The 27,020-nt window shown below is 40.5% G+C and overlaps 1 protein-coding gene across 1 annotated transcript in view; it reads right to left on the bottom strand.

The window, feature by feature from the left end:
• TSPAN13 (tetraspanin 13) overlaps nt 1–18,051 on the bottom strand; it is a 38,376-nt gene extending 20,325 nt beyond the window's left edge. Inside the window, exon 1 of the mRNA XM_004007771.5 lies at nt 17,800–18,051. Within this exon, the coding sequence (XP_004007820.1) occupies nt 17,800–17,862 (63 nt within the window). The 5' untranslated portion in view covers nt 17,863–18,051. The remainder of the gene's footprint in view (nt 1–17,799) is intronic.
• Between the last annotated feature and the right edge of the window lie 8,969 nt (nt 18,052–27,020).

The raw sequence follows: 27,020 nt of genomic DNA, 5'->3' as shown, positions 1-27,020 counted from the left end.
TTTAGAAACATTTCTTTCAAAATTCAGGAGTAAGACAAGGGTGCCAGCCATTGCCACTTCTACTGAGCACTGGGGTAGAGGTCTTAGATAACTATGTTTAAGAGTGAACACGGCACAAAGATGGAGGATAAACACAGCTGTGGTTACTCAAATTAATGAGAATATCTACACAGGAAATCCAAAAGACCATAAATGCTATCAAAATTAGTGAGAACCAGAAAAGCTGCTAGAAATAGGATCACCACCACAAAAATCAACAGCGTGCTGATGCACCTCCAAATCTTTTAACGTATTTCTTTAAATGCAATTTCTAATAGGTTCCCAAAATATAAGGTACATACAAACAGGGAAACCTAGGGTGTTGCAATTCATGGGGTTGCGAAGAGTCAGACATGATTTGGTGACTAAAGAGCAATAACAACAACATAAACAAATCGAACAGAAGTATTAAAAGATGTCCATGGAGAAAACTGTGAAATGAATTGAAGAACATGAAAAAGACCTAAATTAAATGAAGAGATGTATGTTCACGGTTGGGAACACTCATTATAATAAAGCATCAATTCACCTCCTGTTTAGCCTACAAATGTCATGTATTTCTAGTCAAAGTCTCACTAGGTTTTAGATCATTTATACCATCATCCATCAAGTTACATGGACGAATAAATGTCATCAAAGAGCTAGGAACATTTTTAAGATTAAGGACCAAGCCTGCGGCTGCTGCATTTTTTCTCAGCCCAGCTACAGTATCACTAGCACAGTGCGTAAGAGATGCTTCTAGTGGCAAACCAACCTTTTTCATTGGCTACATTTAACTGTCCCAAATTTTACCCTTGTTATTGCTTTTACCATGCTCTGCAAAACCTGAGCCTGGCTCTACAGTTTTTGGATCTATTTTAATTAGTAAATTGAAATATATAAACAAAACTAAAAGGACTAAAGAAGTTAAAAATAATCTAATGGTTTGGTAATTAAAATCAAGTAACTAAACAAACAAAAATGCAGACTTGAAGAGACATGGAATTCTAAATCAATATGGAAATAGTAGTCGTTAACTAACAGCTTTTTCACGATTACTTTCCCATTTTGAAAAATAATAGTAGGAATCCCTATCTCACACCATAGCTTTATTATTTTTTTTTTCACACCATAGCTTTAAAGCCTAAATCTAAAAAGCAAACCTTAAACTTTGTGGGGGAAAGTACAGAATAATGTTTTGCCTTTGTGGTTTGAGACAAATTCTTACACAAGACTGCCCAAAAGCACATGTAATACAAATGTGGCATTTACTATATACAAGAAGTATTCAAAATGTTTTACATTTACTAACTAATGGGCTTCCCTGGTGGCTCAGATGGTAAAGAATCTGCCTGGAATGCAGGAGACCTGATTTCAATCCCTGGGTTGGGAAGATCTGGAGAAGGGAATGGCAACCCACTCCAGTATTCTTGCCTGGAGAATCCCATGGACAGAGGAGCCTGATGGGCCATAGTCCATGGCATTGCCAAGAGTCAGACATGAGTAAGTGACTAACACACACATACACAATCTTCACAACAACCCTGAGAGGTATGCAGTACTACTGCCTCCCTTTTCCAGGTGGAGAAAGTTGTGCACGGAGATGTTAAGAAAGTAGCCCAAGGTTACCCAGCAAGGAAGACACAGAACTGGGATATGAATCCTTGTTCTTACCTACCAAACTAGAAATCACATTAAAATTGTAAATTCTATATGATAAAAAGACACCAGACAAATGTAGGATATGCCTAGGACTAGAGGATGTTTCCAGCACACACACATATATATATTAAAGAACACCTACAAATCAATTTTAAAAAAAACAACACACACATTGAAAAGTGGTCAAAGATAATAAGAGGCAGTTCACTGAAGAAGAATCCAGAAGGCCAATCAACAAATGAAAGATGTTAAATCTCATTATATATCAGGAAAACAAAAATTAGAACAACGAGGTACTCACTAGTGAACTTCATAGCAGATCTCACAGTCACTAGGTTGGCAAAAATTAAGCCTGATGGCACCACAGTGCAGAGACCCTAGAACTTCCATTCAAGTAGAAGTGTAAATTATTGTAGTCACTTTACAGAACAACTCTGTGGTACCTAAAAAGGTTACACATATGTGTCTCTTACTAAACTAGCAATTCTGCTTTTAGGCTAATATCCAAGAAAAATGCCCCTGTCCCCAGCCAGACATATATGTATCAGGATTTTGCTGCAGCCTTGTTTGAAATAGTAAAAAATTTAAAACCACCTCGAACACCATAACTAGGGAATTCACAAACTCTGGTGTGATCACACAGTAGAATACAAGCGTTAATCTATTTCTAGTAAATCTAGAAATTCCAAACACAAAAATGAAACAAATTGCATAAATATAGATAAAACAGACCATTTACAAAAATTTTCAAACACAAAAACAACACTATATAGTCTTTGTGGTTGATTAACAGATCAAATGGTCATACAGTTATATAAACATGCATAGAAAGGACATATGTAGATTTTAGGGTAGTGAGTACTTTTGGTGAGGGCTGGGGAAGGGAAGGGAGAGTGGGCCTTGAACTGTACTATAGCTTTTAGCCTCTTACAAAGAGAGAGGGAATTCCTTGGTGGTCCAGTGGTTAAGACTTCATTTTCCAACGCAGCAAGTACAGGTTTGATCCTTGGTGGTCAGGGAGCTCAGCTCTCACATGCCTCATAGCCAAAAACCCAAAACATAAAGTGAAAGCAATATTGTCTCAGATTCAAAGAAGACTTTAAAAAGGAGAAAGAGAGCACTATACTAACTTTGTAAAATCAGTCTGTTGGGCTCAGGAGAGTATACCATATTATTTTCTGTGCATATGAAACATTTCCTAATTAAAAGTAGCTTGAAGATGTAACAGCCCCTTCTTACTGGAACACTAAAACTAAATTCTTCTGCTTTGCTTTCTTCTGTGAAGTTGGTCCAATTTGCCTTATCCAGCCTTCATTCCCACTATTCCCCAAACACAGCTACTCATATCAAGATAGTCTCATTTGTCTCAAATATTTCACATCAAATCCCATCTGTGCATCTCCAGGTACTGCCCACATCCTCCCCTACAATGTGCTGCCATTTAGGAAAAAGGAGGCCTTGCAAGTGAAGGTGGCACAGAAGTGAAGGCAGCAGGCAGCCCTCTGTTGAATCTTTACTTGGCTATCACACTTGGGTAGACGTCCATGTGAAACCTGATACCACCTATCGTTTCCCTTAGGTATCCATATCCTAAACGCATATGCATGCACACGCGCACACACACACACACACACACACACACACAAATATACACTTTCATTTGTAACATGGAAGCGCACTTAGATTTAACTATCCAACCTAAAACAAGTCTGACATTTATTACTACAAAGGTAAAAAACTGTCCAAACAAAAACTTACTTAAGTGACTCAATTTTCTGATAAATCCCCAAAATATTTTCTTAAATTAAAAAATTGAGAACAACATAAATGTTTTCTTGTGTGTGCGACTGCAATTTCCAATACATTATAGCAAAAATCCTTCAAGTCCTCAAAATTAACCGCTTGAATTAGAAACAACATCTAAAAGTTATGATATGCTTCTAATTAGATTTGATTATCAGTGTGTCTCTAACTTTCACTAAGAAGGAGCCTTTTAAAGATAATAAAGAAGCAATTTATTTCTGAGTAGTAGTAATCGCATGTTATGGTTGGTTTGTCATTTTGAAGAGAATGGGATTATGTAAAAGTCTACCGAATGAGTGATATAAATGTCACTACAACCTGGTAGACAAAGGAATTGCAAGAATTTTTTGTTTAACAATAACAACAGTTTCCTTATGAGATCAATTGTAATAGAAAGTAAATTTAGACCTATGACAAATAGTTTCCTTCCTTTGGGAGACAGAAGGCTGATAAAAACAAATTACGGATCTGTTAACTTGTTGATAGTGATGTTTTTTTATGAGCAGGAAGCGTCAACCTTTCCTGTTTTCTCTTTAAAACAAAGAAAAGCGAATACACAAGGAAAGCTTCTAAGAGAGTACAAAAGCTAAAATGAAAGGCCACACCAAGGCAAGATTATAAAAGGGTCTAAAACTGGCATTGCTTTCTGAAGCAAATGCTTAAAAAAGGAGGTCGTGGCAAAAGCTCTAGTGCACACATGGACAGATTTTGATGAAGGCGGGTGTCAGTGGCACAAAGTCATCTGGCCGGTGACCTTAACCAAGTCTGTTCATTTTACAGGTGAATAATCCAAGTAGCAAAACGACAGGCTTGGTGACAGAGGCAGAACTGGGGCAAACTTCCTGTCTGGTGCATTTTTTTTATCCCGGTAGGACTGTATCATAGTGCCTACTGGACACAGTGCCTACGTCATAGGTCATCACAGCAACACAGGTCACTTTTAACACTGAGATATAACGGCAAAGACAATATTATAATGCATAAGAAATTGTACGTCTTGCTTCACAGCCAGATCGATATGGGTTTAATTAGCATGTCCTTAACCCTAGCAGACCTGGTTGCACAGTTATAAACCAATAGTAAGGTCCTCACTCATACAGCTTTGCTGCTAATCAACTACCAAATCCCGGCTTACTGATTTCGTGCTTATTTTCTTTAACCCAACCTGGAGAATTTGTCACATATGCTGACATTCATATACAAGTTCACAGTGCATTCATTGCCTGGAGTAGGGGAGCAAAAAATTCTACCCAGGATAAAGAGTCCTTATCTCCGAGATCATTCTAGCAAATAAAATTGCTTAAAACTAGTAGATATGCATTTATGCACTTTTTTGGATTGATAACATACAATGCCACTCAGCAGAAATCTCATGCATAATGTTCTTCATAATCTAGTGTGAGTAGGTGTTGAGGCATTAAACCACTGAAACTGAAACTGTTGGTCTCTCACTCCTTACAATACCGTGGACCGTGGCCCACTAGGCTCCTCTGTCCATGGGATTCTCCAGACAAGAACACTGGAGTGGGTTGCCATTTCCTTCTAGAGCAAGCCTTTCAAATGATGAAGAAGTTGCTAGAACATTCTAGAATTAAGAAGATTCAGGCAAATTCCTGCTCAGAGGACAAAGGATCTCTGTAGGGGACATATGGGGTTTTTACAACCAGCACATATATTTCTTATAAAACTCTTAATCCTGGCATCTCACTGGCCCTCTCCAGCCAATGCTAGTAGCAGTCATGGTTACTCATCCTCTTGCTCACAGTGGTTGGTCCATGGATTGGGCCCATAAACCAACATGGTTAACTAGTATGTCCCGTATGATAACACAGGGATATTGAAAGAGCAAAATAAGGACAATTAAAATTGATTCTGGCAATGGCTTGTCTTATACACAGAAAGTTCTGGCCTCAAAAAGAACCTATGCAGAGGCAAGCTGAGCTGAGAAGCGGACGGAAGGAGCAAGAGTTCTGACCTTTTTTGAGCCCCTTGATCCAGCCATACTTGATGATATAATCGCTGAATCTCCCAATTATATCCTTTTAGGAGTTTGTGCTATCTTGCAAACACATTAAGTTCATTTATAACTTATAGAGAATTCAACCTAACACAAGCTTCATCTTGCAAATGTTTATCGTAACTTTTTTTTTTAATTTTTTTTTTTTAGTTTTTTATTTTTTAAATTTTAAAATCTTTAATTCTTACATGCATTCCCAAACATGAACCCCCCTCCCACCTCCCTCCCCATAACATCTTTCTGGGTCATCCCCATGCACCAGCCCCAAGCATGCTGCATCCTGCGTCAGACATAGACTGGCGATTCAATTCACATGATAGTATACATGTTAGAATGTCATTCTCCCAAATCATCCCACCCTCTCCCTCTCCCTCTGAGTCCAAAAGTCCGTTATACACATCTGTGTCTCTTTCCCTGTCTTGCATACAGGGTCGTCATTGCCATCTTCCTAAATTCCATATATATGTGTTAGTATACTGTATTGGTGTTTTTCTTTCTGGCTTACTTCACTCTGTATAATCGGCTCCAGTTTCATCCATCTCATCAGAACTGATTCAAATGAATTCTTTTTAACGGCTGAGTAATACTCCATTGTGTATATGTACCAAAGCTTTTTTATCCATTCATCAGCTGATGGACATCTAGGTTGTTTCCATGTCCTGGCTATTATAAACAGTGCTGCGATGAACATTGGGGTACATGTGTCTCTTTCCATTCTGGTTTCCTCGGTGTGTATGCCCAGAAGTGGGATTGCTGGGTCATAAGGTAGTTCTATTTGCAATTTTTTAAGGAATCTCCACACTGTTCTCCATAGTGGCTGTACTAGTTTGCATTCCCACCAACAGTGTAGGAGGGTTCCCTTTTCTCCACACCCTCTCCAGCATTTATTGCTTGCAGATTTTTGGATCGCAGCCATTCTGACTGGTGTGAAGTGGTACCTCATTGTGGTTTTGATTTGCATTTCTCTAATAATGAGTGATGTTGAGCATCTTTTCATGTGTTTGTTAGCCATCCGTATGTCTTCTTTGGAGAATATCGTAACTTTTTAATACTTGCAAACTTGCAGTGACTGTCTACCTTCCCTACTGTGACCACCTTCCCAACCTAAACTAACTCTAAATCCTTCACTTTGTCAATGGGCTTTTAAAAAAAAATATGAGTACTCCCTTTAAGCCTAAAGACCTCTCTGAAACTGGTTCCTTTTGGGACCAAACAAAAAGGGAATCAGAGAAATGAGCCAGAGAAATGTCCTAGGCCATCATCTCCTGCTCACACCCTCCCCAGGCCTGAACTCCAGCCTCAACTTTACTGCTGAGCAGGTCAGTGGTTGCCTGTAAATTGGGACCAAAGGTTATGCGACAGAAAAGAGTGATTACAAAGAAGGATAAGGAAATCTGGGGGGGCTATGTGCAAAGTTTTGAATATGATGAAGGGTTGACAGGTCACGTGTGTCACAACTTTATCTCATTTATACTTTAAATACATGCAGCTTATTGTATTCCATTAATACCTCAATAGAACTGTTCTCTCTCACTCACACACAGTTTTATAAGGAAAAGCATTTTACAGCATCATCCTTTTTCCAGCATGGAACAAAACCTTACATGGAAAGTTGCAAATGTAACTGGGTGACAAGGAAGAAAGTCACACACCAAGGATGGTAGGCCAGGATGACAGAGGAAGACTGGGACGTTGATAACATGCTTACAAGGTACACTGGTTCTAGACTACCTCCTTCTAGACATCTTGCTACATGAAGACAATAAAGCTTAATTATTATATGAAGCAGAGCAGCTGGGTTTCTGTTGGCTGCCTCTGGACTCTACTCCTAATATGGTGGTCCTCAAAGCCGATAAGATCAGGTCATGCCCATGCTAACTAATTTTTGTTTCCAAATCCCAGGCTAACTGGGGGCTTCCTCAGGGGCTCAGAGATAGAGAATCTGCCTGCAATGCAGGAGACACAGGAGATGAGGGTTCAATTCCTGGGCTGAGAAGATCCCCTGGAGTCAGGCATGGCAACCCACTCCAGTATTCTTGCCTGGAGAATCCCATGGACAGAGAAGTCTGGCGGGCTACAGTCCATGGGGTCACAAAGAGTCAGACACGACTGAAGCAACTAAGCACACACACCCAGACTAACAAATACAAGGGTGTGAAGGGTCTGGATGTCTAGAGGTAATTCATTAGCCACTTCTCCCCACGTCCAGCCATACTCTGCATTCTTCTAATGAGTGCTCTCCACTTTGAGTGCCATACAGGCATAGCACACGGTACCCTGATACTCCTAGCACCTGGCTAAGTGCCTGGTACAGGAGAGGTACTCAAAATATCCTGCTGTCCTAAAAGAGCTCATGATCTCGCTTATTATGCATTAGAGATGCTTACTGCCAAATCTAATCAATAGTTGGGAGGAAGAAATCCAGCTTAATGATCTTCTAGATTATTCTATCTCTATACAATCTATAAAAGAGCTTCATTCTTTCATCAAATATCCACCACATTGTAGAAACAAGAGAGTCCTGAATCATTTCTAGACCCCCTACATTTTTTTGAGCATCCAAACTCTATCAGGGTAAGTGAATTGCTCTGAGGATGAAAGAGGAATGTAGGACCTTTGAAAAAACTGGATGCAACTCTGTAGTTAAATTATTCAAAAATGTTCTGTCAGCACTAGAGCAAGAGAGAGGTCATGATGATATTGGAGGGTAAGAAACTTAAAGTGGTAATAAGATTTACAGGGACTATACCACCAAAATGCAACGTGGCATCCACAGATACATAGAAACTAAGGCCCCAGAACTCTCCCTCTCCATGCTCCAACAGTCAGAATGAGGAATTACACTTGACGCTGAATTCTCCCTCTGAACTTCTGCCTAATGTGGACAACTGAAGAACAATTTTGTGATGACTGAGCATGTATTTCTCTGATGCCAAACATCTGGACACAGATTTGAAGATTCTATTAAAAGTCTGCACATTGCAAAACGCTCAGCTAAATGTTAAGTATTTTGCAATATCCAGACACTTAGCGCTGAAGCCAAGACCTCAATTCTTCATTTCATTTTCATTCCTTAAATGACACAACGAAGGCTGACGTGTCTTTTGTCACGGTTTTCTTCTCTACGTTCTCCTTGGTGCCAAGCACACTGGTTTATACTTACAGGGCACAAAACGGATCGCATATATGTTATCTGCCGGGGAGAAATTATATAAATAGATTCAAAAGTAAGGGATCCTGACTTGCCATCTTCCAAGGATAACTAGTTTAAAGTAGCTCTCACAGCCACCCACAAAGTTTCCACCACAACTTACATCCTCCTTCTTCAGAACGGTTCTGGGAGACAAGAAGCAGAGTTATGGGCAAAACAGCCCTGCACTGACCCCTCCATTCAATATACTAGATGCCAACCATATGCTAAGGAGGTTCTAAGCATTCAGGAAGGCAGAAGTGATTGGGACAAGGTCCTTATTGTTGAGGGGCATACAGCCTAACGTGACAAAATAAAAGGGCAATTGCTTTTTTCAATGACTTCTTCATTGATCAACTTAAGAATCATGTCTGAGCAGCATCTGACACAGATGCTCAACTCTGCCTCTTTAAAACAGGGTGCACCTGCCTCAACCAGGTTTTCCTCCTACCTGACCAACCATTCCTTCTCAGGCTCCTTTGCTGGCTGCTCATCTCCCAAAACTGTTACTGTAACAGAGTCCTTGGTTCAATTCATGGATCACTACCCTTCTCTACCTCTCCTCCATAACTGGTTGATTTCATCCAGAAGCAATGCTAAATACTACTCTCTACAATTATGACTTGCTGAGTATAAACCTCCAGCTATTCCTCTCCCCTGAACTCCATCATTATTAGTCTACCCGCTATCTGACATCTCCACCTGGGTATCTAACTGGCATCACATCCAATACTGAACCCCTTACTTGCCTTCCAAAGCCCATCCAACCACAGTCTACCCATTCCTTTTAATAGCAGATTCAGCCAGCCAGTTGCTTGACTGACCTCTCTCTCACCCCAAGCTCATCCATCAGGAAATTATATTGGCACCGCCTTCAAAATCTGACTCTCTCTCTTACTTCCTTTGCTATCTTATTAGTCCAAACCTCCGTCATCTTTGCTTAAATTACTGCAATAGCCTCACATGTGGTTTCACAGCTTCCACATTTGTCATCTATAATCTGTTCTCGATTCAGGAGCCAGACAAACTTTTAAATGAAAACCAGGCCCAAAGCCACCCATGGCTCCCCATTTCCTGTGGTGTAAAAGCTCAAATCCTTCAATCTGGGTCCAGAAACTCTGACTCAACTTTAACCACTCTACCTACCCCTTGCTCGCTCTGTCCCAGCCCTAGTAGACCCTTCTCTGTCCCTTGCATACGTGAGAAATATTCCTTCAGGATCTTTTTAAAGTCATTCCTTCAACCAACTTTTTCCAGGTGTCTGTTCATCTCCTTCAAGTTTCTGTTCCACGGGTGTCTTCCAGAGAAGGCAAATTCAGACCACCATATATAAAAATATGCTTTCATCCTCCTCTACCCACCACGCTCCCCCCAGTCCGTGCTTCATCCTTCTCACTCTATTTTTCTCCATAGCACTTGTTTTTTTTTTTTTAACCTTCTTTTCCCAGGTGGCGTTAGTGGTAAAGAACCCACTAAATGCAGAAGACATAAGAGATGAGGGTTTGATCCCTGGGTCAGGAAGATCCCCTGGAGGAGGGCATAGCAAGCCACTCCAGGATTCTTGCCTGGAGAATCCCATGGACAGAGGAGCCTGGTGAGCTACAGTCCATGGGTTTGCAAAGAGTCAGACATGACTGAGCAACTAACACTTTGACTTTGATGATGTATAACATTTACTTCTTTGCTTATCACCTATCTTCCCCTTCAAATGTAAGATCCATGAAGGTAGGACATTTTGGTTTGTTTTGCTCACTGTTGCCAATGCTCAATTAATATTATTGGAATAAATAAAAGAAAAATTAGTTGGGTTTATCTAATAATATTTATACTAGGTTAATAATAAACTGTATTAGACTAATAATGAGCCCTAGACAACTATGACTATAACATAATTTTACAGGAAGTTGATTTGTTCAGGGGAAATATGACAGGAAAAACCTCAGACATATAGATTTTGACCAACAATGGGAGAAGAAGAAAATAATATTTCAAGAAACAGATTCTATAGTAGACTGATAAAAGTAACTCATATTTATTATTTTTAACTATATTTTAATGCTAATTTTCATGTCTTAAAATATTTGCTTGTCTTCTAGATTTGCTTTTGATCAAGTTGCCATGTTTATGCAAGTTTTCATTAGGTATGTATTACCTCTGGCGAATAGGGAGCAGCCAGTTCTGCAAATTCAATTCAAGAAGTTATTTACAGCATAAGCTCTCTGTTAAAAGCAAACAATGTCAGGAACTGCAGGATGCAATACAGAGAATGGTATGATCTCCGCCAACTACAGGTGGGAAAAAACAAACACAAATGATCTACAGTATGGAGCATTAGTGGCTCAACAGAAAGGACAAAGTGAAATAAAATCTTACAACACTAACTCTCAGCCCTCACTGTAATTTACAATTAGCTAGAAAGCTTTAAAACAGGGTTTTCTAACCAAAAAAATGACATGCCTCCTCCCTCGCTCTGAATCCTGATTGAATCAGTCTGGGGTAGCACTCAAGTGTTACAACTCCCAAGTGAAAATTTAAGGAACCAGTTCCCTCAGACTAAAGAAACAGGAGGCTTTGGGTAACTTTACAAAGACAGAGCAAGGTATGCTAGGTCAAGAGCAGAGGATCAGCAATGAAAGGCAACAAAGCACGAAAGGTCTGGGGAAACCTCTGAGGCCGGAATACATGACGAGACGCACATGGTGAAAGATGCTGAACAACATGCTAAGGAATCTGGGTTATTCTCTAGGAGTTTCCATCCATTATCACAAGGAGGTTCGGTTTAATCGTGGTTCCGTGACAAGAGAATTTGGAGGATCAATTCAGATGAAACAGGATATGGAGGAAGGCGAACTAACCCTAGCCTGTCCTCACCAGTAATGCAAATGTGTTTGAGGTGATGATGGCCCACTTTTAAACTACCTAAAACTGTATGAAAATCAAACCACTGCGATGTTCAAAACTCACTTTTCAAAAGTAGGCTGAAGTACAACTATTCCCTAAATAAATTTTCTTTCTTTGTAAAAGCCTCTTAATTACCTTGTTAAACTTGGTGAAAGAAAATAACCTCATTTCAAATGAGAAAGGACATACATGGCACCTTTGGGTCACTCTATTTTAAAACCAAAAGTTGGGAAATTTCACAGACATATTTGGCACAAAGGCCAATTATAAATGCCAGCTCAACAGCATCATGTGAAAATTCTCGGTTCTGTAAATAGTGAATCATTTTAAATTCAAAATCCAAGTAAATATTCAGCAACCACTTACATATTTTAAATTCACTCAGTAGTTTGAACAAGTGCCGAGAAATAACATAAATCTAACTATATGTTGAAATATTAAATAAGAATAATTTGAAAAATAATGAGAATTTTGAAAAATAGCAAATACAGTAATTTGAAGGCAATTACAGTAAGTAGATTTTTTTCCTTTGGATGAAGTACTAGTGTGTTTTCATTTATTTTAGAGCACAGACTGAAAAAAATTATACTTTTCCGGCCCTCCAATGACCAGAATAGGACTCAAAATAATGTACAGGTAAGTCATTCCATCTTTATACTCACCATACCTCAGCCATTTTTTTTTCTTACAACTGAAGGATTAGTATCACTATTTTGAGGGTAGGAACTCTGGCCTCTGTAGGCCTGCTTGAGTTAATATCAGCCTGTAAGTGTTAGAAACCCCAAAAGCTTGAAAATCTTTTCATTATAACATATAGATTTGTAATTCTGAAATTTAACTCCTCTAGGGAAAAATGAAAAATATCATCCACCAGTCAATAAATGAAAAACTCATGGAGACATTTGCCTGAAGTTAAATTCCAAGCAAGCTGTAAAGTTGAAATTCAAACTTAGGTTCTCTTCCTGAATCTAGTTCTTCTCTCCATAGACTGTCCAAATATATGTATTTTATCTGCTATGTTTTATCTATTTTAAGACAATTTCAATTTCAGAGACACTTAAAATGCAAATAAACATATATTTTACAACGGATGTAAACAGGTATGATTTTTGACTGAACAGAGGTTTTTTTCCCCAAAGCAACCCAAGGTATTGGAAAAAATATATATACATATATATTAATAGAAACAAACTTAGATTTTAGGAGAACAAATTTAGAAAAAGAAACAAAACTGAAACTTCTGAAATGACCCTTCTCATTTAAAGACTACAAGTTATTTTCTGTTCTTACATTCTTAATTAAAACTATTCATACACACACACACACACACACACACACACACACACACATTATAACTAGCAGTCCAATTCCTAGAAGTTTTTTCTTCTCTGCTTGAGAAGCAGGAGATATAAATCTTCAAAATGTTACATATTTTAAGATAACACTTACCTCATACTTCCTAAAATTCCCCATCAAAAAACTAGGAATAATTTTTAAAAGCTGCTTTTCACTTTTTTACCAAAATATTTTCAATCAAAATTATTTTAAAATAAACTATTAAAAATAAAATAGACCATTTTTCTAAAGCAGTTTTCATTTTATCTATATTCTGAACAGTATCCGAAAGACCTGAGCTATCTCCACACTTCCCCAATTCAATCATACTTTCTCTATCCGACAAGGATCTCCCTTAGTCCTAAATTTTATGGCTCCTAAAGTCAGTCCTTCCTTTACATAGCATTCATTTTCCCACCTCATAAATCCTAACTAGATCTTGTCTTCACTGAGGAGGTACTTGCCTTTGTGTGTGTTTATTATTTCCTACAGTTCTCAGCAGAATACACACAATGGGGAAACGTTTATTGACTGAAGAAAACTCTTGAGATCATACGTAGAAAAGATAGTGAATGAAAAAGAGGATTGATAAGGCATGCTTATTTCAAAGTCATTTGGCTCACTGCTGTATTCCCAAACTGAGAACAATGCCCTGCACACAGTAGACACTCAATAAGTATCTGGTGAGTGAAGAAACATTGCTTCTTCAAATGGAGAAAGTTCCAGAGCAAGTCACTCATATGATATCATGAAGGTACATGAATAAACCATTGCTTCTGCCTTTCCTCCCGTATCTATAAACTTGATATTCACTCAGTTCAGTTCAGTCCCTCAGTCATGTCTGACTCTTTGCGACCCCATGAACTGCAGCATGCCAGGCCTCCCTGCCCATCACCAACTCCCGGAGTTCACTCACGCTCACGTCCATCGAGTCAGTGATGCCATCCAGCCATCTCATCCTCTGTCATCCCCTTCTCCTCCTGCCCCTAATCCCCAGCATCAGGGTCTTTTCAAATGAGTCAGCTCTTCACATCAGGTAGCCAAAGTATTGGAGTTTCAGCTTCAGCATCAGTCCTTCCAATGAACACCTAGGATCCAGAACTGATCTCCTTTAGAATGGACTGGTTGGATCTCCCTGCAGTCCAAGGGACTCTCAAGAGTCTTCTCCAACACCACAGTTCAAAAGCATCAATTCTTCGGCATTCGGCTTTCTTCACAGTCCAACTCTCACATCCATACATGACCACTGGAAAAACCATAGCCTCGACTAGACGGACCTTTGTTGGCAAAGTAATGTCTCTGCTTTTTAATATGCTGTCTTGGTTGGTCATAAGTTTCCTTCCAAGGAGTAAGCCTCTTTTAATTTCATGGCTGCAATCACCATCTGCAGTGATTTTGGAGCCCAAAAAAATAAAGTCTGACACTTTATTAGTATTCACTACACTAATGTAAAACTGTTCAGTACAAGCATGTGTGTAGATGCACTTAGTCGTAAATAGTAGTCGTAACTTTTGCCACCACATGGACTGCAGCCAGCCAGGCTCCTCTGTCCAAGGGATTTCCCAGGCAAGAATACTGAAGTGGGTTGGCATTCCCTTCTCCAGGGGATATCTTCCCGACCCAGGGATCGATCCTGCGTCTCTTGTGTCTCCTGCATTGGCAGGCAGATTCTTTACCATTGGAGCTACCTGGGATGTGCAGTACAAGGGATTCTATTAATTGAAACAACCAAACCATAAACAACAACAAAACTCAACCACACCTTTGGCTAGTGATCACAAATCCATGACAAGTTAGGAGGATGTTCCATCCAACCAATTTAATGACAGGCTTTTCAGACTGATCACCAGTTCTGCTCTAGTCTCAAAGCCATTAGCAGGCCACCTGCACATGTAAACTGCACTGGGCAAGTAAACAGGCTGCTGCTGCTAAGTCGCTACAGTCGTGTCCGACTCTCTGTGACCCCATAGATGGCAGCCCACCAGGCTCCCCCATCCCTGGGATTTTCCAGGCAAGAACACTGGAGTGGGTTGCCATTTCCTTCTCCAATGCATGAAAGTGAAAAGTGAAAGGGAAGTTGCTCAGTTGTGTCCCACTCTTAGCAGCCCCATGGACTGCAGCCTACCAGGCTCCTCTGTCCATGGGATTTTCCAGGCAAGAGTACTGGAGTGGGTCGCCATTGCCTTCTCTGTAAATAGGCTGATTGAGTCCTAAGTTCCTCAAGAAAATACTTCAAGAAACAGAGTGATGACTCTCAAAGCAGGCTGTGGCCTTTACACTTGCCACTTCCATATTCAATGTAGGCTTCAACAACACTTTTAGAAATAATCTCAGGTCTAATCCCACAACTTAGAGTTTATTCCAGAAGCAGTAATCCAGGTGGAACTGAAACCTCTAAGGGGTCCTCCTCTTTATGTCTTAAAAAGAAACGTCTCCCAAGTCTTCAGCCTTTACCCTGTACCCAACCACTTCACATGCCCCATCTTAAAATGATGAGGAGAGACCAGGAAAGATACAGAATCTAAATAATAGCAGCGGTACATTTTCAGCATCTATTTAAGACTTGGTTCAAGGTTAACCTTTCATTTGTTTCCAATTTAAATTGCCGAACTCATCTAAACTTGTTCACAGTTTATAAGCAGTAGACATTAATTCAAGAAATATCCTTTCTCTAAAAAGCCTTAGATTTAAAAAGCTAACCATTTGTACAGTCCTATGAATTCCCAATTAATTACGTTTTACCATATAGCTATTATAAAACAATAGAATGCCCTTTGAAGGTCAATGCACTTTGAAGGTTGGACAGATAACGAAAGTCTTACGGCTTCCCTCGTGGCTCAGTCTGTGAAGAATCCACCTGCAATGTGGGGGACCTGGGTTCGATCCCTGGGTTGGGAAGTTCCCCTGGAGGAGGGCACAGCAACCCACTGCAGTATTCTGGCCTAGAGAGGCCCCATGGAGACTGGCAGGCTGCAGTCCATGGGGTCGCAGAGTCAGACATGACTGAGAAACTAAGAACACACACACATAATAGTCTTAGCATGTTCCTTCAGAATCACCTTTCTCCTTGCTCTCCTGATACCACCGTAGACACAGCTAGAAATGACATATCTGGAAAGCAAGAGAACTAGATTTAATAATAATTTGCCTATGGCACATTAATCTATATAGACCGCTCAATCAAGTACGTAGATATTCTATGTACGTAAGCAGATACTATAAGGTGAAATATCTGGTGAACAGGTGACTAAATCATGAGGGGGAGAGGGCAGAAGTCAGAGCATAAAGTGGGGAATATGAAGTTCTAAGCAGGCCATTCAGGCTAATAAAAGAAAATACCTGGAGAACCGGTCAGAATGTATTTACTTAATAAACAATCAAAGTGATAGGCATGCTTCAGGGAACACAAAGGTGAATTCTGATCTGAAATTTGACATGGACCTCCAATTACAAGGAGCTGAATCACCAGGTGTTCCAGAATTTTTCCTAAGTTTATCATTAGTGACATGTTGATTAAATTCCTACTAAGACACACAAACTAGCCGGAAAAACATACTTTACACCATTTATGTTTCTTTAACATATGCTTCTTTATATCTTGTTTTCAAAGCTTTGCAATCACGTTCACATACACAGGAACAGTAATAGTCAAATGACCCAGCTCTCTCTCCTGTTGGTGACCACAAGGCAGTCTCCCCACTCTGAGGAGGTAACCTAAGCTTACACAGATGGCCTAGCTCTCAGCTAATGAAGAGGAGCTGGGTTTGTTTTCAGGGTGGGTGCTGCAAAAAACACCAGGTGTATTTATAGAAAGGAGCAAGACTATGATAGAGGCATGACGACACAAGTCGAAGTTTCTCTCACCTAGTAAAGAAGCCTGCAGAAAGATCTGGATCCCACAGCCGGGTTTCCACTCCTGACTCTCCAACTACCAACTCTGTAAACTTATTAAAGCCCTTTCTGGTCTATCACCTTATGTATAAAATTTACACAAGCCCCCCTGCCTCGGATGATTGTCAGAAAAAGGAACAAAATAGGGTATGTAACATCTGGGACGTGGGAGTTACTCGATAAATGGCAACCTCCTCTCCCATCCTCCTGTTCATCCAGAATTGCCCCTCAAAAATTACAAAGATACGGACGGCAGGGTTAAAACTAAAAAGCCCAAGCTGGTTGGCAGGGAAAGAACAATTTCGGTGGAGGCTCGCTTATTTACCGGAGGCTTTCGCTTAAAATGGAGTTAGGCTATTGGTAACGGGGGACACATGGAAAAAGCATCAGGTATAAGCAGAACTACCCCCCTCCCCCCACACACCTCCCCCAAAGACATTCCTTTAAGTAAGCACGAAACAAACTTCGGAAGCTGCGGATATCCTGTGAACCTACTCGGTGGCCTCAATGAAAATCACAGGCACACGTAGGGCTGAACACGGCGTACACCATCCATAAGCCGCCTTGTCAGTTTCTGATCACGCTATTTTTGCAAAACTGTCTTCAAATCCGAGGCTGCTCTCTCGCCTCCAAATTCGCCCCAGAGGCGGCTGGGAGCCAAGAGCGAGTTGCGGAACGGATAATGAGGATGGCAAAGTGGAGATGTCTGGTCAAATGACTGAAAAACAAGGCGGTGGATGAGGGGGCGGGGTAGAGCAGTAGGGCAGGGACGCGCGGCCACCGAGCCAGAAAGACGGCGGCTTCACAATGAAAGGAAGAGACTGCGACAGTCGCCGGCTCCTGGTCCCCGGCGGAGACCGATGGCGAAGCCGGGGGCGCAGAGCGTGGGAAGACGGGAAGAGGGGGCCGGAGGAAGTGGCCACGGAGCACCCGAGCAGGTGCAAAGCCCCCAGGCGAAAAGAAACGGGCTCGGGATACTCACTGTGTAGAGCAGGTTGAGCGCGCACAGGCAGTTCTTGGAACACGCGAAGCCCCCGCAAACCATCTTGAAGCCTGTGTTTCCAACTGCAGGTAAAATCTGGCTCCGGCGGAGCCTCCAGACAGCCTCTTTGTCCTTGCCTTCAGGGCCTAGCCAAGGCGAGGCCGCAGCCGGTCTGCGAGTGTGGAGCCCAAGGCTTGGGCTGGGGCTGGGGCTGCAGTGCGCGGCGCGCCCGCGGCTGCTCCAACCCGCTCTGGAACCTGCGGCCGCAGCATTGGGAGCCTAAGCCCGAGCCCCGCCCAGCAGCCCCCTCCACCGCCTCGCCCTACGCCCTGATTGGCCGCCGGCGGGGAACAAAGGTAGAAATATGCAAATAAATGCGCTCAGCTAGCTGGGATCCAGGAAGGGAGGGGCGGGGCGGCCCCTGGGAGAGTTGGGCAGGGGCTGAGGCCGTGGGGGAGGGTGCCGGAGGCCAGAGTGTGACAGCGACCTCGCCTCGGTTCCTGGGGAGCAGGTGAGGAGGAGAGGGCGGGGCTCCGCGGAGATCCACGCTGGCAGGGAGGAAGATGACAGCACCTCCCGGCTCTTGGCCCCAGTGGGTGACGTGGCACCATTTTGAATGAGACTTTAAAATTAAGCACCTGGCCTTGTTTGAATGAAGAAAGAAAGGACGGAATGAAGCAATAAATGAATAAAGGTGAACGACTTAAACGAGAAAAATGAAGTGGGGAAAATGAAGGAAATGAATAAACGGAAAGATGAAAGATCTGCTTTTCTTAGAAAATAGGTTAGATATATGACCTATAATTGTGACTCTTGTCAGGTTAGATGTATCCTACAGGGATTTGCAAAAATGCTAATGAACTTTATGAATACAAAGTATAAAAAACAGAAAATCACGAGTTGTGGTTTTTTTTTTTTTGTTTTTTTTTTTTGTCCTCCAATCCTGCCTTTCAATAAGCTGGGGTGGCGGGGTCGGGGGAGTGGTCCTCCACAAATAACTGAGAAATTTTAAATGACAGTCTCCACTTCTGTCAATTCATTATCACTTTGAGCCTCTGCTATAGAAATGCATAATGGATCTTCAAATGCCTCGCATGTAAATTGGGATATTAACAGTATGTCAAACACTTTTTGCACAGTTTCTGGCACTGTAAGTAAGGACTCAATAAATGCCAGTTAGTATTAGTATATCTAACAGTTTTTGAATACCTACCGCATTTCAGGCCCTAAGCTAAGCAAATAAAGGTTTGGTTACTTCATGGTGAAGTGAAGTCTGTCAGTTGTGTCCGACTCTTTGCAACCCCGTGGACTGTAGCCCACCAGGCTCCTTGGTCCATGGGGTTTTTCAGGCATGATTACTGGAGTGGGTTGCCATTTCCTTCTCTAGGGAATCTTCCTGACCCAGGGATGGAATCCAGGTCTCCCGCATTGTAGGCAGCCGCTTTACCGTCTGAGCTACCACGGAAGCCCATATTTCATGGTGCGTTCTACCAAAAAATGATCTTACAGAGAAATAACCAGATATTTATAAAATATCTAAACCTAAGGGTTCATGCTGAGTAAATTACATTAAATAAAAGCAGCTGATAAAAAGATAATTTGTCTTCTTGGAATTATCTGCTTCCTCTTCTAACCTCTCTTAACCTCCCCAGACCTCACTTCACCAAGAAAGCCACATTAATTCTTTAGCCCTGGTATTATTCCATATTAACCTTTTGTATCTGCCCCAGAAGAGTTTCAGCTTTAAAAAATTTTTAATCTGGAAAATGACTCTCAAACCCAAGTGAAACTTGGTAGCTCAAATTTCCATTTTAGGCGCTCATTTACGAAAAAGAATTAATGGGGAGATCTATTCTTCCTCTTCTCATTAGTGACAAGATTGCTACCACTTGAACATCACTCAACCAACTTTGACAATTCTATGCTTTCTTCATATTACTCTTTATTGTCTCCCTGTGGGTTCATCGTTTTGTGTGTGTGTGTGTGTGTGTGTGTGTGTGTGTGTGTGTGTGTGTTTTGTAGGAATGTCCCTTTTCAATCAGGAGTCCAATAGGAAGGAGATGGGCTCATTTCAATGACTGAGAAGAGTTTAATAAAGAGACTGTTTTGAAAAATATAGACAAGGTTAAAGGTAGCAAAACAGGATGGTAAAACAGCTCAGAGCTAGAAAGAGCAAGCAGTCACAATTCCCCTTAAGTCTGAGGGGCAGTCTAAGGGAGCAGTTACAGAAACCAGGCAAGAGCTGCAACCGTAGGAGGGCTGTTAGAGCTGTGGCCTTTAAGAGAGAAAACAAAGAAAATACTGCAAATTGGAAAAGGAAACAAGTGAACATGGTGGGATTTCTTAGAATTTGGGTGTAGAAATTTCAGATGATCCCACCCTAACAAGAATGAGCTAGAAAAGCTACAAAATAGTTTTTTAAAAAAAGAAAAAGAAAACCTACCAGGAAACAAAGCAAATGAATAGACAACAACAAAAACTCACAGATACAGAGGACAGATTGGTGATTACCAGAGAGGAACGGAGTGGGAATGTGGGCAAAGAGGGTGACCAGTGTTAACTATGATGATGGATGGTAATTAGACTTTCAGGGATGATCACTTTGTAGTGTATATGGTTGTAGAATTATAATGCTATACACCAGAAACATACATAATGTTATATACCAATTTTACCTCGATTAAAAAAAAAAATTCTCATAGAACTGAAGAAACAAAGACATCTAAAGGGAACTAAACCCAAGAAGTAATGACATTCTTAGGAAGGAAAAATCCCACAGTGCTTTCACTCTTGAGTGTAAAGTCATTCAGTCATGTCCGACTCTTTGTGACCCATGGACTACATAGCCCATCAGGCTCCTCTGTCCATGGAATTTTTCAGGCAAGAGTACTGGAGTGGGTTGCCACTTCCTTCTCCAGGGGACCTTCCCAACCCAGGGATCAAACCTGGGTCTCCCTCATTGAAGGCAGACGCTTTACCATCTGAGCCACCAGGGAAGCCAAGCTTTCACTCTTAGGGATTAGCTATTAGGGGCTTCCCTGGTGGGGAATCTCCCTGCAGTCAGGAGACTGCCTGCAGTGAAGGAAACAATCTCTATCCATGAGATTTTTCAGGCATGAATACTGGAATGGGTTGCCATTTCCTCCTCCAGGGCATCTTCCCAAACCAAGGATCAGACCTGCATCTCCCATGTCTCCTGCATCGCAGGCAGATTCTTTACCCACTGAGCCATCAGGGAAGTAAAATAAGTTTTAAAACATGTTTAATAAGAAAGAAAGAAGAGTGACATAGAAAGGGATAAAGAGAAACTAGATGATTATTTTAAACCATCTTTTAATGTGCACCTGTGGGCTGGTGTTATAGTCTATATTTCTAGGATCCTAGGCCTCAGAGTGAGTGTACACGTATTTGCCAGCTCTAACCCATGGGTCTTCACTTAGTATAAGGATTGGAATCTCTGTAGCCTGTGATCAGATAAAAGTGCTCCCTCCACAATATCTCAGGATGCACGAACGTCCTCAAGTGTGACAGTGGCTAAAAGCTGAGAAAAGGACAGGAAAGACAGAGCAATCTGGGTCTTTACCCAATCCAAAGCAGTGGCTGCCAAAGGCTAAAGAATTAGCCAAAGAGGAAAATCTCTTTCCCGTGGGCTGCAAGAGCCCTCCAGGACTGGAACAGAACAGCAGGAAAGGGAAAGAACTCACAAGGACGTGAGTGAAATCCAAGGACATGCCTGATGAATGAAGAACGCTCCACAGCAAAAAAAAAAGTAACAGCTAGGTTGTAAGCATGTCTCCTGAGGCTCAGAGTGCTGGTCGCTGGGCTGTAAAGTACAAAGAGATCTGTATGAGAGCTCCTTCGTATAGAAGGAAAACCTTGATTGTAACCTCAAAAACAACTGAAGCCAGTGCTGAAGAATCCAACTAAGCCTGTAACAAGTCCTGACCCAGCTCAATGACAGTGTGTACTACTTAGGTATCCATAGTAGTACCCTGGCAAAATAACGGATGTACTGTTGTCTGTTGGGAAATACTACTTGCTTCACTCTCAGTGTTCTTTTATATATACCACCTGACACAAAATCAAAATTATGAAAGATTGGATAATCAAAAAAAAAAATTGACTATGGTCAAAAGAAGAAATGGAAGCAAAACCAAAGAAGATCCAGATGTTACAGTTATCAGACAGGTCTTCAAAACTCAACCAGGACTGGGTTAGATGTGCAAAAGGCTAATTGGGAGAAACATCTGTGAGGGTAAATAGGGACGTTAACTATAGGAGGCTAGGAGAGTTAAGAGACATCACTTTGCTGACAGATGACCATATAGTCAAATATGGCTACGGTTTTTCCAGTAGTCATGTACAGATGTGACAGTTAGACCATAAAGAAGGCTGAGCACTGAAGAATTGATGCTTTCGAACTGTGGTGCTGGAGAAGACTCCTGAGAGCCCCTTGGACAGCAAGGAAATCAAACCAGTCAATCCTAAAGAAAATCAATCCTGAATATTCATTGGAAGGACTGTTGCCAAGGCTGAAGCTCCAATGCTTTGGCCACCTGATGCAAAGAGGCAACATTTTGGAAAAGACTTTGATCCTGGGAAAGATTGAGAGCAAGAGGAGAAGCGGGCCACAGAGGACAAGATGGTTGGATGGCATCACTGACTCAATGGCCATGAGTTTGAGCAAACTTCGTGAGATAGTGAGGGACAGGGAAGCCTGGCCTGCTGCAGTCCATGGGGTCGCAAAGACTGAGACATGACTGAGCAGCTGAAGAGCAACAACAAAGGACAGTTAAGGGAATGCAATATAGGTCTCACCTCTAGAGAGGGAAGGAAGGATAAAGGAGAGGGAGGAAGGAAGAGGGAGGAAGGATGGATGAAAGGAAAGGAGGAGGGAAGAAGAAAGGAAAGAAAGAAGGTCTTGGACTGCAGTGCGGTTTTTAAAAGCTTTGGCCAGGCCAGCAAGGAGTCTTCAAGCCAAAGCCAAACGTCAGAGACATCCAGCACACCCTCCAGTAATGAGCCTGCCTTAAGTACTACCGCAGTCACTGCTTGGAGACATCAACACAAAGGCTCTGATGGATTTCAGAGTATAGCTTGGGGGCTGGCTCAACTATGCTGCCCACAAGAGGAAGGGTGTTTTCTTGTAATAATTCTGACTATATTTCCCCCTCCTGTCTTAAAAATATTTTTCTGGTCACATCTTGCAGTTTTTCAGTCTTCATCATTTTACCATGAAGGAATTCTCTAACTTCATCTGGGTAATCCTTTTTAGGTTTTAACAATTCATGTTTTAAAACTCTTTCTTTGTGGCTTATGTTTTTGTTGTTGTTGTTTGGTTGTTAAGTCCTGTCTGACTCTTTGCAATCCCATGGACTGTAGCCTGATTTCTGAGGCAAGAATGCTGGAGTGAGTTGCCATTTCCTCCTCCCGAGGATCTTCCCAATCCAGGGATCAAACTCGTGTCTCCTGTGTCTCCTGCATTACAGGCAGATAGATTCTTCACTCTGATGAGCCACTGGGACTTGGGTTTAGCTTGACACCACCTTTATTTTTTAAATTCTCAATTTTTTTTTTTCCTATCAGTTCAGTCACTGTTTCTTTTTTTAATAATTCAATACGAAGACTTGATTTTCTTCAACAAATCCTAAGCAAAATTATTCATAAGCTGTTGCACAGAATTTTTAACTATCTTACCAAAACTCTTCCTAAAATTCTCAGAAATATGAACATAAAATTGCTCATGCACAATTTATGGTCACATAAAACATCAGTAATACAGCAAATTTTAAACTGCTTCAACTGCAGTGAAAGTGAAAATCACTCAGTCGTGTCTGACTCTTTGTGACCGCATGGACTGTACAGTCCATGGAATTCTCCAGGCCAGAATACCGGAGTGGGTAGCCTATCCCTTCCCCAGGGGATCTTCCCAAGCCAGGAATCCAACTGCGGTCTCCTGCATTGCAGGTGGATTTTATATACACTTTGCTATACTATATCTCGACCCCAGGATATTTTCCTTAGTCAATAAAATATTATTATATAAATTAAGTGCCAGTTTTTAAAATATCTATCAGTGATTTTACTAGAATCGATCTAGTTAAATTATTTACGGTGACAGCTTTTTTATTACAAAATTTTTTGTTCACTCTTTCTTCGATATTCTTGTGTCTCCAGGGAAAATAAAGGAAAGAACTGTATATACTTTCTTCTGGAATGATTTGCAGCTTTTTGGATTGAATGAAGCCCAAGATGGGAGTTTCTTGGCCAAGAAAGAGCCAAGGAACGGATCAATAGCTGCCTTTCTCCTTCTATCTCTTGCTCTGTTTTCTCTATTATCCTTTTTGATGTTTTGCCAAAATTTAGCAATTAAATGCAACACATTCATTCTGGCTACAATAAATATGCTTTACAGAATGTTTCACAATTCATGCTAAAGGACCTTAAATCATAATTCATTCTCAGAAAATGTTTTTCTTCTAACTAAAAATTAAATTTGAAGTTCTTTTTTTTTTTCTTGCTTTTACTTGCTTCTTTATTCTCCTGTCCATGTAATGCCAAGAGGATGAAAACATATGGCTATATATGATTATCTTGTCATATATAGCACCCCAAAATCTCAATTCTAAATTTCTGGGATGATGTTGGGTGGCATATTTAGCCATTAATGGGCAAATCCAGCTTAATGGTCAGACAAATCCAGCTTGACTTCCGATCAGCTGACTTAAAAGAGGCGGGACAATCGGCTTCAGGGATAGGATAATCTACTTAACCTTTGCCTTTTTTGTCTCCACATCCTCCCTTTCAATTTTTCTTTATTCACTATGCTAAGAATGTGCCAGGAAGATAACAGTTTAGAAGGAATTGATGACATTTACAATGTTCCATCACATCTAAGACAAAACTTTCTGGAAATCTACCCTATTTCAATTCTGAGGCCTGACCGTGTTTCATTTTGAGTAGTATAGATCATTATGTGTTCCATTAATATTTATTTAGTCCAATGGCTACTTAAGTAAATGTACTATTTTTCATTTGAAAGCTAATAATACTGCCTTAATTAATACAAATACATCAGAATGAATGGGAAAATGTACAATTAAAGTGATCAACCATTTTATAGTTTATTTAAATAAGCTATCATTGTCTTTGAGAAAAACAGAAGGAAACCCAACATTTATGAGTAACTATTTTTGACTTGTAAAAAAATATATCTTTTTGACTTCTAAAAGTGAGATCAATACAGTTTAATGCAGCTTCTGGTACACTGGAAATCATCCAAGCTGGAAATAACTCAGGCATCTATCCATACTAGAAATGGGTGACTAAGTCATGGTGCCCATTAGCGGAAACCAATCCCAAACCAGAAACGAAAAATATCCAGCTACCTCGACTACATGGATGTGTCCTACCCGACATGGACTTAAGTAAGAGAAACCCAAATGCAAGAAGGCAGATTTTATCGTTTCATTTATATAAAATCCAAAAACATAAATTTAATGACAGTATTTAGAGATGATTGCATTTAGAGATGACTGATAAAAATTACAAATAAAATTGAGGGATTGATGACCATAAAGATCAGGTAGTCATGCATTTGGGAGGGTGTGTGCGGAAATAGTAATTGCAAAAAGCTGACAGGGGACTCCTGAGATGCTGACAGTGTTCCTGAATGATCACTTCGTAATTTAACTATGAGAGTGGAGAGAAATATTAATAACCTAAAGTAGCAGTAATCTCATATTTTATATTATGTAAACAATGTTATTCTGGAAAAAAATACACACCCTCCCAAATGTGTAACTACCTGATCCGTGTACTTTTCAAACTTATTTCCTTGCACAAATTTTTCTTTAAAATAGTAACTGTATATTAGAGCATGTAGCTCATAAGGTGACTTTTGTCATTTGAACCCAGGGGGTTTTGTATATTAGCTGATTGCTAAGTCAGTTCAGTCGTGTCGAACTCTGTGCAACCCCGTAGACGGCAGCCCACCAGGCTCCGCCGTCCCTGGGATTCTCCAGGCAAGAACACTGGAGTGGGTTGCCATTTCCTTCTCCAATGCATGAAGGTGAAAGGTGAAAGCGAAGTCGCTCAGTCATGTCTGACTTAGCGACCTCATGGACCTCATGGACTGCACCAGGCTCCTCCATCCATAGGATTTTCCAGGCAAGAGTACTGGAGTGGGGTGCCATTGCCTTCTGCTATAAAATGCCAATGATGTCTTCATAATAATTCTTTTTCTTCACGATATTTTGGGCAACCTACCAGGTACAATTTAGGGCAAAGAGACAATTTTTAGAAATAAAAGCATGTCTCAGTTAAGTCATATCCTGTTTATAAGTTCGAGTATACTGGAACACATTGTTAAGCACTTTCCTAAAATAAAGGAACATGGTAAACTTTTTGAGACTTTAAACATCATTCAGAAAAAATGTTTCTACTTTTTGGGCCACACATCTTGTGGGGATCTTAGTTCCTTGACTAGGGATTGAACCTGGGCCACAGCACTAAAATCTCTGAGTCCTAACCACTAGACTGCCAGGGAATTCCTCAGAAAATATTTCTGTTCTTCTCTCTCATTTTATTGAAATTGCCAAGTGTGTGAATTCTAGTTTGGATACTATTTTTTCTTAGAAGTTTGAAGTTCCTTCTTATTAAATTATTATTATTAAATTTTATCTTCCAGTGCTGTTAAAAAGTCCAAAGCCATTCTGATTCCTGATACTTCATTTATGACCCTTTGCATTTTTTTGTTCCTCTCTTTGAAAGTTTGTAGATCTTCTCTTTAACCTCAGTGTTCTGAAATTGGAGGAACACTTTGAGAAAAAGATTATCAAAGTACAAAAAAAAAAAAATTTTGGTACAAAATTAAATTGTCTAAAATGGATAAAGAAAACACAATAAATTATACATTTTTTAAAAATAAATGATCAGTTCTAAAACCTCGCAAAATCCTAAAAAATATATATATATAGCTTTTATTAATCTACTGTCTTAGGTAACTATATATTTCCTATTTTTTGGCTATTTTTTAAATTTTATTTTTAATTGGTAGATAATTACTTTACAATATTGTGTTGGTTTCTGCCATATATAAGCATGAATCAACCATAGGTATACGTATGTCCCCTCCTTCTTGAACCTCCTCCCGTTGGCTGCTCACTTTTGATCTCTTTTTTTAATGGTAAATGTTTTGTAATATATTCCACAGAGAAAAT

Source organism: Ovis aries, chromosome 4 (genome assembly GCF_016772045.2).
Source record: "Ovis aries strain OAR_USU_Benz2616 breed Rambouillet chromosome 4, ARS-UI_Ramb_v3.0, whole genome shotgun sequence".
NCBI lineage: Eukaryota > Metazoa > Chordata > Mammalia > Artiodactyla > Bovidae > Ovis > Ovis aries.
The sequence above is the reverse complement of the archived record's forward strand: the minus strand, read 5'-3'. Positions and strand labels throughout refer to the sequence as shown.